The sequence below is a fragment of the Cyanistes caeruleus genome, chromosome 3 (assembly GCF_971803275.1).
Source record: "Cyanistes caeruleus chromosome 3, bCyaCae1.hap1.1, whole genome shotgun sequence".
Taxonomy (NCBI): Eukaryota; Metazoa; Chordata; class Aves; order Passeriformes; family Paridae; genus Cyanistes; species Cyanistes caeruleus.
Genome location: NC_141703.1, coordinates 3955004 through 3968067, shown reverse-complemented (window position 1 = coordinate 3968067; position 13064 = coordinate 3955004). Strand labels below are relative to the sequence as shown.

At 42.8% G+C, this 13064-nt stretch overlaps 1 protein-coding gene across 1 annotated transcript in view; it reads left to right on the top strand.

Annotated features, from left to right (window-relative positions):
* DSCAM (DS cell adhesion molecule) overlaps positions 1-13064 on the top strand; it is a 437468-nt gene that overhangs the window by 367648 nt on the left and 56756 nt on the right. The window contains exon 21 of the mRNA XM_023926681.2: positions 10798-10951. Coding sequence (XP_023782449.2) covers positions 10798-10951 — 154 coding nt within the window. The remainder of the gene's footprint in view (positions 1-10797; positions 10952-13064) is intronic.

Genomic DNA, 13064 nt, shown 5'->3' with positions numbered 1-13064 from the left:
AAGGATCTAATTTCACACTGTTTAATTGTTGTGTCTGTAGCATTCTACAGGCATAATTAAGCAAAACTTTCCCTTTTTAATTCTGAAAATGTAGGAAAAAATACAGAAATATGAGACTTCACAGATCCTTCACTCTTCAAATATAAGAAACAGAATATGCCAGAATTTAAGTTAGAAAAACTGTCCTTTGTGCTAACTCATTGCTTCTACCTATTTCCTACCACATCTATGTCCAACTTTTTGTAGGATCTGGCTTCTCAAGACCACCTCTAATGGTCCCATGGTGGCCAGACTCCTTCTAAGAGTGTTTTCATTGTCCTTGTACTGGCAGGATGCTCATGGCACTCACCCTGCCCAGGTCTCAGGGGAGTGCTGGCACTGCTATCCCATCCTGGCAGGGGGATTTTCCTCCCTGATGCCACACACTTGGAATTTCTGTGCTAGTTTGAATCCTAGCACAGAAATTGGGCTGCCTCAGTTCCTACTGAACTCAGGAGGCTGCTCCAGCACTTCCTGCCTCGGGCTGTAGATGTGCATTGCCAGGGGTTTTCAAAGTGCAACAGAAAAGGAAATTTTGGGGGTTTTTGAAGAGAAAAGAACAAAAAAAATAAAAAATAATAAAAAAAATCCTTATAAAAACAACCCTCCCAAAAAAAACCCCACCAATCTCTTGTTGCATTCAGGTCACTAGAATGCTTAAGGAAGAATCAATGGGATTAGATTAAATAAAATTGAGATGTCAAAAAGTGTCTGGAGAAGGTTGCTGTGACACACAGGTTAGCCAAGCTGGGAAACTTTGATCTCAGAAGAGGTAAAAAGCTTCTCCTAAAGAGCAGCAGAGTGCTGAGGGCAGGAGAAGGAAGGTTAAGGATCAGAATTTCTTGATACAGGAAGGGATAAGAAAGTGCACAAGGAGAGGGAATTTTTGATATGGGAAATTCTGATCTGCTTGGGGAAAAAATTACCATGAGATCCTGGTCAAATATTGAAGCTGAGGCCCAGACTGTGGGATCTCCATGAATGGAAAGCTTCAAGACTTGATTTGACACGTCCTTGAGCAACTTGATGCAATTGAGCTTGCTTTAAGAAGGGAAGTTCCTCCAGAGGAACCTTCCAACCTTAATTCTTTTATTATTATATGGCAGTTTAAAACTGGAAAATTTGGTTAAAATCTGTATACAACAAGGGAAACCAGACAGTGGTAGAGTTAATGTGCAGCTCTCTGAGGAAAAGAAACATATCAGAGTGACACCAAGATGTCTCAGAAGTTTAAAGTCTCCAATAAAACTCAGATGACATTATAGGCCAGTGACAGGATGGTTTGTCTTTCCCATCTGAACATATTCTGAGCACAGTCTCCCAAACAAGTTCTGCTTTTAGCTCTCACTATCAGGAAATCAGAGAGTGGGAGTGAGGTCATCTTATTTCACATCTTAAGTGAGTTCCACATGAGTGGAGGAAAGACAAGAACCAACTGACTGTGTCCTGAAAAGGAAAATCACTGAGAAAGGAGAATGGTCTCCATTTATTATTCTTTTATAGTGCACTTCTACTTACATGACTCCTTTCCATTAATCTCCAGGCTTTCCATGGAGAGGAAGCATAGAGTGATGCACAAATTAATGACCTGCTTTGCTGGAAACAGCAGGAAAATCCTGTTTAATGTGTTTGCTCCTTTTAGTGAGTGACCCACCAGCAGATTAGCAAAACCCAAACAGCAACAACAACCCTAATGACTACACTTTTCTAATCAACAAGTCAAAATAGACTTGAATAAATGTATTTCTGATTGGGTGATGTCATGCTATTCATTGACACCCAGATGATTTTACTGGTCTGTATTTTCTCAGCTCTTTACCTCCATTTCTAGCACACGTACCCAAAGATTGACAAATATGACAAGAAGCTTGCAAAACATACAAATTTATATTTTAAACCCAACATTTCTAATAAAAATAATCAGTTTATTCTCTGGTCTTTAATCCTGACAGTAGTTCTGAAATGTTGGTTGATGAAGTTGTTGCTTAGCTGTGGGATTCTGCTAAGAGACAATTTGTCCCTCAAACCCACCTTTGACTGAAGTCTCAAAAGACCAGAAGCCTGAGGACTGGAAGGAGGAGGAATTCCAGAACAGTTGAATCAGATAAATGGAGTGAGAATATTCCTGCAAAGATCCCAGATGATGCTGTCAGGATAAACTGGATTAGCTGGATGAGGAACCAGAGCACAAAGCAGACCTCAGTGCTGAAAAAGGGCTGATGATTAGGAATTACCTCATAGTGCAAACCCTACAGTCAGCCCTAGGTATCTGTGGTAGAAAGAATCTTTGAAAACTCTACATTTCTGGACTTCTCCAGAGGATGTAGAAAGATCCAAAAGCTGACAGCCCAGCAGAGATTCATGTTGGCCTGGAAATATTTCTGTGAAACAGCTGGGTTTGGAATGGGTGGTAGATGAAGAGAGGCAAAGCAGTGATGGAAAGAGGGAAATGATCTTAGATTTGGCCACAGCCTAAGTCAATTTACGTGAAAACATAATCAATATTGGAAACTGACCAACATGTGAGGTAGACAGTTACTGATCCTTTTGATTTGCTTATTTTACTCCAAGAAAGATACTCTTAAGCCTGTTAGACTTCTATATTTGTTTCATTTTATTGCTTTTATTTAAACCCGCTAAGGGGAAAATATATTATGTGATTTAACCAGCATAGACAGGAGACTCTGGGGTTGCTCTGTGGAAGAAGAGAGCAATTGCTGCTCTTGGTCTGTAATTCATAGACTCTAAGTGGGATTTAATTCATCTGACTTCAGACACCTTGAATAGAGTCACAAATATTTACTCTGGGGTCATCAAGGGTTTCCTTTCATTAAGGAAAGAAGCTAGACGTCTCTGATAAACTGGATAAATCTTCTGAAAGTTTCCCTTCTCTTTGTTTAGTCTAGAGAAATTATACATGCTTATCTTAAACCAGCTGATCTGCAATATAAACTAGATGTGGAAGTATATACAATTATCTTAAACCAGATCTTTAAACTATTAGCTGTCATAAATTCCCATCATCCAGGTGTTTTCCACTCAATTCTTTCAGGCAGACACAAGTTTTGTCTTGATTTTGCATAGTATCTGTCTAAATTCTAACTTTGGGTTTGCACCACACTTTCTGATCCTCATTTCATCTCCAGATTAAAGACTTGGATAAAAGAAAACTTTGGAAAATGGAGTTTGTTGCTGCTAAAGATCGATAGATCACGCAGACACAGGTTGAGGTGTGGTGCAAGAAAGAGCAGAGTTTATTTTTCCTCCCAGGATTTATAGGCTTCTGACCATGGCCAGGGATTGGATGGTCAGGATAACACTTTCTCACTGCACTGGCCATGAGAAATGCCCATCACAAGACGTGTAACAGAAAGAATGTACACATATCTATGTTTACAGTTACTGTCCTGGGAAAGTCCTTATAGAACTATGTTAGCAAGCTCAGAAGCTGAGTTTTCAGGGCGACAGGAGTTGATGCAATTACAAGGCAGAAATGATTTGTTGTTACATACTGTGGATCTTTCAGTGATGAGGAAGATGCTGAAAGCTTTTTGGAAAAAAGGGAGAAGTAGCTGGCAGAAGTTGGCTAAGTAGATAAAGTTAGTGTTGAAGTGTTGAATGGAAGTTTATTTAGAATCAGCAGATTCTGTAAGGTTGAATTTTAAATATGTGCTCATTGATTTGTGTATTAAAAGCAGTATTTATCACTGTATCTATATAGCACGTTTTACAGCGTGAAGATATTTATGCTTATTAATTCCTGTGTGCTTTATTTAGCATAGAAATAGTGCATAATTTAGGGGTTATTTTAAAACCTTATATTGAACAGTATTTTAAATGTGTCTTTTTAATATACCACATGTTCTATTTTTAGCCTTTTTGTCATTGTTTCACATCTTTGGTGCCAGCTCCCAAACACAGTACATTAATTTTTTTAATTGCTTTGCCAACTTTACACTTTTTGCCTATCTTATTTTTGTCAGAGAGCAGACCTCAGGAGGGATGTGACAGAGTATAAATTGATTCTGAAGATGTGCTGGTTTATATGATTTTTAAAAGGTCTCCTTGTAAAGCCCTACCAAAACAAATTTGATATTGATTTTTTCATAAACCTCCCTTCTTGTCTCACTAGCTCGTCTCACACCCAGGGATATCAATACAGTCTGACGATAAGTCCTTGGTGTCCTGACCTTCCCGTGGTCACCAGCCTGTGACACCACACGCTGCTTCCCTCATCAAGAGCCTGAGGGACTCTCCAGGAGGTGCCCCAAAGGGACAGGCAGGTGGTGGACCCTAAGTGGGATACCTGGAAGTCCAGAGAGTGGGTTTTCTTCCAGGTGTAATTCCTGGAAATGAGCATTCCAGAGCAGCTGATGGTGCTCTAGGTGTTTATCCTGGAGAAAAGGATGCTCAAGGGTGCCCTTCTGGCTCTCCACAACTCCCTGAGAGGAGGGAAGAGCCAGGTGGGGGTCAAGCTCTGCTCCTAGGACAAGAGAAAATGGCCTCAAACTGCACCAGGAAAGATTCAGGTTGGACATCAGAATTTCTTCATGGAAAGGGAGCTCAGGCCTTGGCAGGGGCTGCCCAGGGAGATTTGCAGTGCCCATCCCTGGAGGTGCCCAAGGAAGGGCTGGACGTGGCACTCAGGGCTCTGGGCTGGGGACAAGGTGGGCATCGGGCACAGCTCCATGGGCTGGAAGGGCTTTTCCAGCCTCAGTGGTTCTGTAGTTCTTTGGATTGACAGGATTTTCCTGCCAGTGGGAAGGCAGGGAGCTGCCTCTGTTCTTCCCAAAATTTCCATCTGAAACTTTCTAACATTTTAGTTCTACAATTAAGGTGAAAAAGTTACAAAAAAGTTACAATATTATAAGGCAGCTGCATTCACTTTTGTGCACAGCTTCTGTTTCCAACAGTTACCTTCAATAATGCTGAGTGAAAAATAGGTGCCACCTTCCAAAACACAAAAACATGAGCCAACACCTGAACAGAAACCATTGTTAGACCAAAGTGGCAGCCAAGAGCCTTACTGGAGACCATGTCCAGGATCAGTGGTTATTTGGAGCTTTGAGAGTCTGTCCGTCTGTGAAAGGAAGGCAAAAGCCAGCAGTCCTCAAAAAAAGTACAATTCGTGACCTAGGGCAGGCTTACACATCTTTAGGGAGTTCACTGAGAGGGCACAGCAGTGATCTGTCTGCTCTTCTCAGGGATGGAGCACTTGAAGTTCATTCCCTATAAATACAGACATGTATTGATTTTTTATTACCCCAGTTTGCTTCCAAGTAGAAAGAACTTAGTGAAGCCCCCAGTTCTGGATCACCTGTGAGTCCAGGAGACTCTCAAATATGACTTTTAGAATAAAACATCTCAGTACTCTCTGCCTCTTGAGTTCTGCCTTGAGTTTTGGGTCTCCCACATCACAAAAGGACCTTGAAATTGTAGAATGTGTCCTGGGAAGGGTCTGAAAAACAAGTCTTAGGAGCAGCAGCTGAGGGAACTGGGGGTCTTCAGTCCCCCAGTTCAGGGGGACCTCATTGTTCCCCTGAAGAAATTCTTCATTGAAGAAAGTTCAGGAGGGACCTCATTGTTCCCTACAACTCCCTGAAAGAAGGTTTTATTGAGGTGGGGTTGGTCTCTTTTGCCATGTCTAAGGTGAAAGGATGAGCAGAAATGGCCTGAAGTTGCACCTGAGGAGGTTCAGATTGGGTATTAGAAATGGAAATTTCACTGAAAGAGCGGTCAGGCCTTGAAATGAGCTACCCAGGGAGGTTTGGAGTCACTGTCTCTGGGAGTGTTCAGGAGGAGTCTGGATGTGGCCCTTGGGGACAGGGTTTGGGGTGATGCTGCTGGGGCTGGGTGATAGTAGGACTTGAAGTTCTCTTCCAGCCTTGATGATTCTGTGGTTTCCAGGAGCAGCAATGCCTGAGGTAGGGCGAGGTCGACAGTTCTGTGATGGAGTTGTACGAAAAGATGGAGATTGTTGTGTTTTTACAATGTAGAAATGAAGACTTTAATTATTCATGAGGCTCAGTGCTTGTTCTAGGCCTCATCTCCACCAGTGATTAAAGAGGGCTCAAGGAGGAGGTGATGCTGACTGATGTCAGTCTACACTGCTTATCACAAGCCCCTCCAAAGCAGAATTGTTTTGAAAAGAGCTGTTCAGAGCAGCAGAAAATTGAGCTAGAAGCCAAGTTAAAAATCAGTGTGGATCACTGGGATGGAGCGCTCAATGCAACGCCAGGCTCTCTCCCATTTAGCAGAGGAGCTGAGCCCAGAGGATGGATGTTTGTTTAGAGGGACCCAGCTATGCAAACACCATTTCATTGATTTAACTCAGGCCAGATATAACAAATTTAGTGCTGTTCTGTGGCTCGTTGTTGTGGGCGGGAGGGAGCGGCCTAAGTGTCTCTCCTGAGCCCAGTTCTGCTCAGTGGCTCCATTACTGACCCAGGTAATGAAATAGAGAGGCTGCCTATTAAATTAGCAGGAGATCCAAGGCTGGGAGGGGTTGCATGTTGCATGTACACAGGAGACAGAAGCAGAATTCAGGTAGGTCTTCATGAACAAGGAAATGGATCTGGAAAAAGTTGGATAAAATTGAGCAAGAAAATGGGTATCCTGAATAACCAGCTGCAAAAGTACTGTGTAAAGAGCAATTCTCCTGTTTCTTCAGAAGAGGATTTTAAGGTTATTGTGCCTCCCAAGATGAACATTAACAGCCTTTATAATCCTGTCCTGAAAAGCCAAATGAGAATCCCTGGAATTGTTGAGTGCAGGTTTGGAAACGATGAGAAAGCTATGGACCATCTTTAGACAGTTTGAAGGATAACAGGAGATATTATTAGAGAAACTGATAGAGAAAATGGGATTTCTGGACAATGTTGAAAGCACCAGAGTTATTTAGTTGTAAAAAGATAAGGGTACTGGTGGGGAAAGGAACGATAAAACTTCATGTAGATTAAAGGCTGGTGCAGAGATCAAGGTAATAATCTATTCTTCATGTTCCTAATAGACTGGAAAAGAAGCTGTGGGTTGAAACTGCAGCAGGAAACTCAAACTAGATTAAAAAAAAACTATTTCTAATCATGAGATTAGTTAAGCAATGGAATAGGTTGTGCAGCATAGGGAGTTGCAAAATCTCCTTTTATTGCAAGTCTTCAAAATCAGGTTGGGGAAACATCTGTTTGAAATTGTGCAGACAAGGTGAACCTGGTTTAAAAAAGAAAGACTCAGGTGATCTCTCAGAGTCCTTTCAGCTCCATTTATAGATGGTGCCATATTTTCGACCTAAAATTGAAGTGAAAGCACATACCCACTCTAGGTAATTGAAATATTATTTATATTTATATTTAATTTTCAACACGAGGCAGCCAATACACATGTATTTTCACTTCACAACACAAACCACAAACCTGGGCTGTTTCTTCCTTTTCACTCATGTCCTTGCAGTCTCTATATGGCTTTCCCTGTTCATTTCCAGGTTTTCTGCAACTTGCAGAGAGCAGAGATGGAGATCTGTAGCTCACTTATCTAATCAGAAGTTGTGTGGAATCAGCTGTAAGCAAGGTTCAGGCTACCTTTCACTAAATAACCTTCCAGCCCGTGGTAAATTCTATTTGTTGTCTTAACTCCCTGCTTGGGGATCTCCCTGGCTGCTTGGCAAACTGTTAGAAATGTATTTTTTTCTATAGCATTCTTCTGAATTTTTCTCAGCTTGTGTTAAAAAACACAGCAAGCGAGCCAACAAATAGAACGAGCAATTAAAAATAGAAGCCAGAGGGATCAGTTTATGCACAATGCCTTTTAAATTGTGCTTTCAAGGAGTCAGAAATGCCAGGAGATGGCATGCTGCTTCAAAGTGTACAAAGAAATGCACACCAATAGGGCTGGAGTTGCAGAGGAAATTGATGTTCCCTGCACCAGCTGTTCCTCAGCATCTCTTGCCATTGCCTGGTTGGGGAAGTAGATTGACTGCATCCTGATAAAGGACTTTGATTTCATTTTACTCTTCACAGCCCTTGCTGGATTTCAGAGACTGATCTCTGTCTCTCCTTCTTAGACATTGAGCTAAAGACAGAAGAAAAATTAACCCATCATCTATAAACTGGAAAGAAAAAAAAAAATAGCAGTTAGGAAAAAAAATCCCTTGAGCAAGCATGTTACTGCTTCTAAGATTGAACAGCAGTTTATGTTTTATACTGGCACATGCACAGGCCAATATGTGACAAGGTGACATTCCTTTAAATATTTCTTATTTCAATTGTTTAATCTTCTCTTTGCTGACAAAGCTGCCTTTTTTTTCTTCTTGTGAAATCAAAGTCTCTGGCATGTTAGGCTAATTGAAATGACAGGCAAAAGTTTAAAGTGAAATCGATTCTTTGTCACTGAAGCATCCCCAAGTGTTTAAAGGGGAATGTGAGCTGAGGAAACACAAGATGTATGTTAACCAGTTAGAAACCAAAATCTTTTGCTATAGCAGCTTGTTTTAAGAAAATGAGAGTTGTTCATTTAGTGAAGATGCATTTACCAGATTCAATTAATAAATTAAATCTGAGAATAATTGATTTTACATTTGAAATAGCCACAGATGCAAATGGGTCAATGATGCTGGGAGAAAGAAAGGAGTTGAAAACAAAGCATTTTAAAAGCCTTGGAGCAGAAAATCCTGCTGTTTGTCCATCTCTGGAGTTCCAGTGAGAAAGATCTGATGGTTGCTGGAATAAAAGTTAGCACTAAGGAATTTTGTGATGTTTAGCTGTTCCTAAATGCTCTATCCATGTCCCATGTCAGTAGGTGGTTTAGAAGGAACCTGTGCTAGGTAACTGCATTAATGAGTGGAGCCTTAGTGCCAGAGACAGCCTGGCCTATTTGACTTTCCAATTAACTGCAGGAAATGCTGCCTCAAGAATATTACATTTCAGCCTCCTCTGCAATGATCAATACATTAATTTTTATGTATGACCTCACAGAGATCCAGCCTGTCAAGCTACGGGCATTTGTCCAATATTCTTGTGTAAATGTCAAGGCAGATGGTTCTCAAAACCTGCTGCAATATTTCAGGTAATAAAAAGGTGTCTGCCTGCACTGACCTCTTCATACCAGAAGTGGGAACCCAGGCAAACACTGGCTAAATGACACAAACTAATTTGGCATTTTGACAAGCAAAGGGGCAATTAGTTTGGCTAGAAAATGTGGCCAGTTCCCCCTCTGGGCTTGTTCTGAGCCTGGGGAGCTTAGCTGGAGCAAGCCAGTCTTCCCAGGAAAATCACTCTCCGTGGAAGGAACAAAATGTGTTTTGTAGAAGCCTTTGCATGGTCCCTGAAGGGAGCTGAGGTGCCTGGCTTGGAGACAGATGTCTTCACTCTGGATTTCAAATGTGAGAGGAGATGAACTCCCCTCTTCCCCTGGCTGTGGGAGATGCCAGCTCAAGAACAGAGAAGTGCAGTGGCCCATTCAGCAGCTGAGACTGTCTGCCAGTTCACATGGAGAAGTGTTTAATGATATCTCAGAAACATCTCTTATTTGTTTGGAATTCACTTTGAAGGACTAGTATTCCAATGTTTTCAGGTCAATGTGCCTTTTGAAATGCTAATCAGGTGGAATTGGCCTTTACCACAAGCAGATATTTGTATATCAAAGAGTTTCCTTGCACACTTTGTCAGTCTGAACCAAGTTTAGATTTACATTGATGCGTTATTTTTAATGCTGATTCCTGCTAAAATCTTCTTTTCTACGTCATTAACCTTCTAATTATTTTTAGCCTAGTGTTAGTTAGCCGTTACCAGGCTCAGCACTGCACAGGGAAGTGAGTATTATTCATTCCAATGGTTCATTACCCTGCTATTTTTACGTGCAGGCATCACAAAGCCCATGTCAGAAATAAAAGTGGCAATATTGAGCGCTGTAACACTGTTCAGAGCTGAGATTTCCCTCCTCAGACTTCCTGTGGAGGATGTGCTGAGGCTCCCAAAGCCCCTTGGAGGGATCTCTATGTTCCTCCACACCTTTCCCTGCCCAGGTTGCTCCAAGCAGGATGCAGAAGCTGTCGTGGAGGAGCAGGGAGTGCAGAGCAGCTGGTTGGCTCTGCCACAGCCCTTGGGCCGAGGCACTTGAGTGACAGAGGAGAGACTGAACTGGCATTTCTTCCAGCACTTGTCCTTCCCTGCTAATGCAGCCAACTGGCTGAGATGACCTTCAGCTGGGAGTCTCTGAATGGAAGTAATTTCGTGATTAAACAAAACTAGGCTTGGGGGAAGTTTGAACAGTCTATCACACAGCACAGTTTTATTCCTTGGTTCACTCCACTGCTGAAGGGATAAGCCACCAAAACCCAGGAATAAGGAACACCAAAGGTTCTAGGTGACAGAAATAGTGAACTCCAGGTTTCCCAGCAGATGCAGCACCGAATCCTCCATTGGGAAAGTTTTGTGTAGAGCTAAATCAGTTTGTCAGAGCTATTGATGGTAAAATTTAGGCATATTTATTCATTTCCATTGTTTATCCAACCCTGTAAAAATAAATGGCACATAAAAGTCCTAATCTGAATAAAACCAATCTGTAAACAAGGCACAGGCACAAATTCACTGAATATGAATGGATTGCAACAAGTTCCTGTGCCTGCTCTGTTTATTGCCACGTGCCATCTGTTTGGAGCAAGCGATACTCATCCGAAGAGCCCTGAAGTAACAGGCTTTGTAGCACTCACATTTTCTCCAAATACTGCTTATTTTAGCCTGGAAATATTTGTCTCTCCCACCACAGGTGATCAGCGAGTTTGAAGCCTCTCCCGACTCATTTTCCTACAGAATCCCCAACCTGAGCCGGAATCGCCAGTACAGCGTGTGGGTGGTGGCCGTGACGGCTGCGGGAAGAGGCAACAGCAGCGAGATCATCACCGTGGAGCCACTGGCCAAAGGTACAGGGACACAGCTGCTCAGAGCCAGCCAGGCTTCTGCCATGCTGCTTTCTGGCACAATTGGCACGTGGCCTCTCCAGCGAGGTGACAATTGCTGGAGGTTTTGCTGGAGTCAGCAGAGAGGGGATGACGTGCTCATCCAGCCTACCTTAGAAGGGAATAGATTGCTTTTTGGAGCAATTTTTATCTTCAGTTGTTGGGAACAGGGAGGTTTGCAGATGATGCCTCTCCCCCTCTGAATATGTTTCTTTTCCTTGCTGTACAAGGTAACTTCTTTTTCATTCCTTTCCTTAGTAATATCTCTTGTGTACTCCACAAGTACCATCTTCTGTATAAAATGGTCTGATTAACATATCTAAACTCTGAACAATTGTTCTCTACTTGCATTAGCTTTGAAGTTTGCTGCTTCTATTTCAGATATGATGAAAGGATAATGTGCCTCAAATCTTGAATATTTATTTCCAGCTGTATTAGTTGTTCTATTAAAAGATATTGCTGGGGCCTGTGAATTCTGCTTTTTTGAGATGTTATGCTTGCAACATTAGAGCACCTTGGCTTGGAAATGGAGGCCTAACAATTTGAGCTGAAAAGTGAGAAGAGTCCCATCATAATCAGTCTCTACATGGGGTTTTCAAATTGATTTTTTTATTTCTACTCAACCTGGTACCATTACAGCCCGTGCCAGGATGGGCAGAGAAATGCTCAGACCCCTAGAGCTGCAAAATTAGATACATTCAATTGGCTTTGCAGTTTTACAAGCCTGCTAAGTCTTCACTACGACGTTTAATGATGTAAAGATGTAAAATAAAGTGTCCTAGTGCATTATGATGACAGGTTCTTTCTGAAAAGGCTTTGCTGAACTTCAGCCCAGTGCCACCGACATGAAAGTACTTTCTGCATGGAAGAGCAAACTCCATCACCATGGGAAATCTCTCTGTTCCTACCTTTAATGATGGTACATTAACATCAGAGCTGTTACCCTGGACTGCATCAAAAGAAGTTTAGAAAGAGAGATGAGGGAGGGGATTGTGTCCCTGTGCCCTGCTCAGGTGAGACCCCACCTGCAGAGCTGCCCCAGCCCTGGGACCAGCCCAGGGAGCAGCTGGAGCTGCTGGAGAGAGCCCAGAGGAGGCTCCAGGATGAGCAGAGGGATGGAGCAGCTCTGCTGGCAGCAAAGGCTGGCCCAGCTGCCATTGTTCAGCCTGGCCAGGAGAAGCTTTGGGCTGAGCTCAGGGTGGGCTTGCAGGGCCTGAAGGAGCCCCAGGAAAGCTGCAGAGAGACAATTGCCAAGGGCTGCAGGGCCAGGAGCCAGGGAATGGCTGCCAGGGGCAGAGGGCAGGGCTGGATCTTGGGATCTTGGGCAGGAATTGTTCCCTGGCAGGGTGGGCAGGGGCTGGGATGGAATTGCCAGAGCAGCTGGGGCTGCCCCTGGATCCCTGGCAGTGCCCAAGGCCAGGCTGGACATTGGGAGCTCCTGGGACAGTGGGAGGTGGCCCTGCCATGGCAGGGGGTTGGAACTATGTGATCTTTAACCTTCTTTCCAACCCAACCCTTCTAGGATTCTATGATCATTGTGGATGGTATTGCTGATTTTGGAGGGTACTGTTTGAACACATGACAGTTTCCCAGAGTGGAGAAGGGTTCTTCAGATCTGAGAAGTCTGGAGTTTTTCCATTGTAGCATTGTAAGTGCACACTGCATTATGGACATCAGTGAGACCCAAAGCTGAGATCCTAAAAGGGGGATGAGGAGTGTAAAGGACAGCAGTGAAGGGAGATCAAGAAAGAAGAACTCAGGGAAAAAGGGCAAAGGTTTCAGTGTGCTTCTTTTTTTTTTCTTTTTTTTTTTTTTTCTGTCATTTGTGTGTAATCAATGTGAGGTGGTGAAAGATAAAAGCAAACCAAAAAAAAAGCATTTAAATAGATGCTTGAATAAGAGCAAAAATTGTTAGGCATGGTGCAATACCAACAGATGAAGGCTGCAGGCAAGCCCTGCACAGAAAGCACTAGAAATTCTCTTTTTCCCTGCCCTATGGATTTTAAAAAGAGGGAAATGTTCAAAGATGAACATGGATCAATTCAGGCTTTGCAGGCACCAATATTCATGACCTCAA